General features: G+C 54.4%; 1 protein-coding gene across 1 annotated transcript in view; it reads right to left on the minus strand.

Moving 5' to 3' along the window:
• The window catches only part of TLE2 (transducin-like enhancer of split 2), a 95267-nt gene that overhangs the window by 33762 nt on the left and 60374 nt on the right, over positions 1 to 1131 (minus strand). Inside the window, exon 8 of the mRNA XM_011964125.1 lies at positions 827 to 846. Within this exon, the coding sequence (XP_011819515.1) occupies positions 827 to 846 (20 nt within the window). The remainder of the gene's footprint in view (positions 1 to 826; positions 847 to 1131) is intronic.

Below are 1131 nucleotides of genomic sequence, written 5' to 3' on the forward strand. Positions count from 1 at the left end.
GACGGAGTCTCGCTCTGTCGCCCAGGCTAAAGTGCAGTGGCCGGATCTCAGCTCACTGCAAGCTCCGCCTCCCAGGTTTACACCATTCTCCCGCCTCAGCCTCCCGAGTAGCTGGGACTACAGGCGCCCGCCAACACGCCCGGCTAGATTTTTGTATTTTTTTAGTAGAGACGGGGTTTCACCGTGTTAGCCAGGATGGTCTTGATCTCCTGACCTCATGATCCGCCTGTCTCGGCTTCCCAAAGTGCTGGGATTACAGGCTCCAGCCACCGCGACCGGCCCATTCGGCTAATTTTTGAATTTTTAGTAGAGACAGGGTTTCGCCATGTTGGCCAGGCTGGTTTTGAACTCCTGGCCTCAAGCAATCTGCCCACCTCGGCCTCCCAAAGTGCAGGGATTACAGGCGTCAGCGCCTGCATGTGGCTTTTTTTTTTTTTTTCTTTTCTTTTCTTTGAGACAGGGTCTTCCTCTGTCACCCAGGCTGGAATGCGGTGGTGCAGTCACAGCTCCCTGCTGCCTTGGCCTTCTGGGCTCAAGCGAACCTTCCACCTCAGCCTCCCAAGCAGCTGACACAACAGGCATGGACCACCACACCCAGCTAACCTTTTGTATTTTTCTGTAGAGACGGAGTTTTGCCATGTTGCTCAGGCTGGTCTCAAACTCCTGGCCTCAAATGATTCTCCTACCTCTGCCTACCAAAGTGCTGGGATCACAGGCGTGAGCCACCACGCTCGGCCTAGGACCTCATTCTGAGGTCCCCATCGCCTCAGAACCAGCGTCGGCCTCCCAAGAATATAAATAGAGTCCCAAGGCGACACTCACTTACCCTGCTCGGGGCTCTCTCCACTGGCAAATTGGAAATGAGATAAAGAGAAAGGAGAAAGAATGAGGTGTTTGTATCCAGAGGGTACTGCCCTCCACAGTTTATAAAGCCCCCCGCCCCCACCACCCCACCCAGAGTCTCCCTATCCTTCCAACACCCTTGCAAGTGGTGGACTACCCCTCCCCTGCATTCAGATCAATGCCCAGAGAGTGGCAGTGACTTGCCCCAAGGCACACAGCACACCAGGGGTAATGTTGAACGCCAAGGCCTTGCAGCCACTCTCATTCATCCCCTCATACTTTATTTAT

This window comes from Colobus angolensis, unplaced genomic scaffold (genome assembly GCF_000951035.1).
Source record: "Colobus angolensis palliatus isolate OR3802 unplaced genomic scaffold, Cang.pa_1.0 Scaffold64, whole genome shotgun sequence".
NCBI lineage: Eukaryota > Metazoa > Chordata > Mammalia > Primates > Cercopithecidae > Colobus > Colobus angolensis.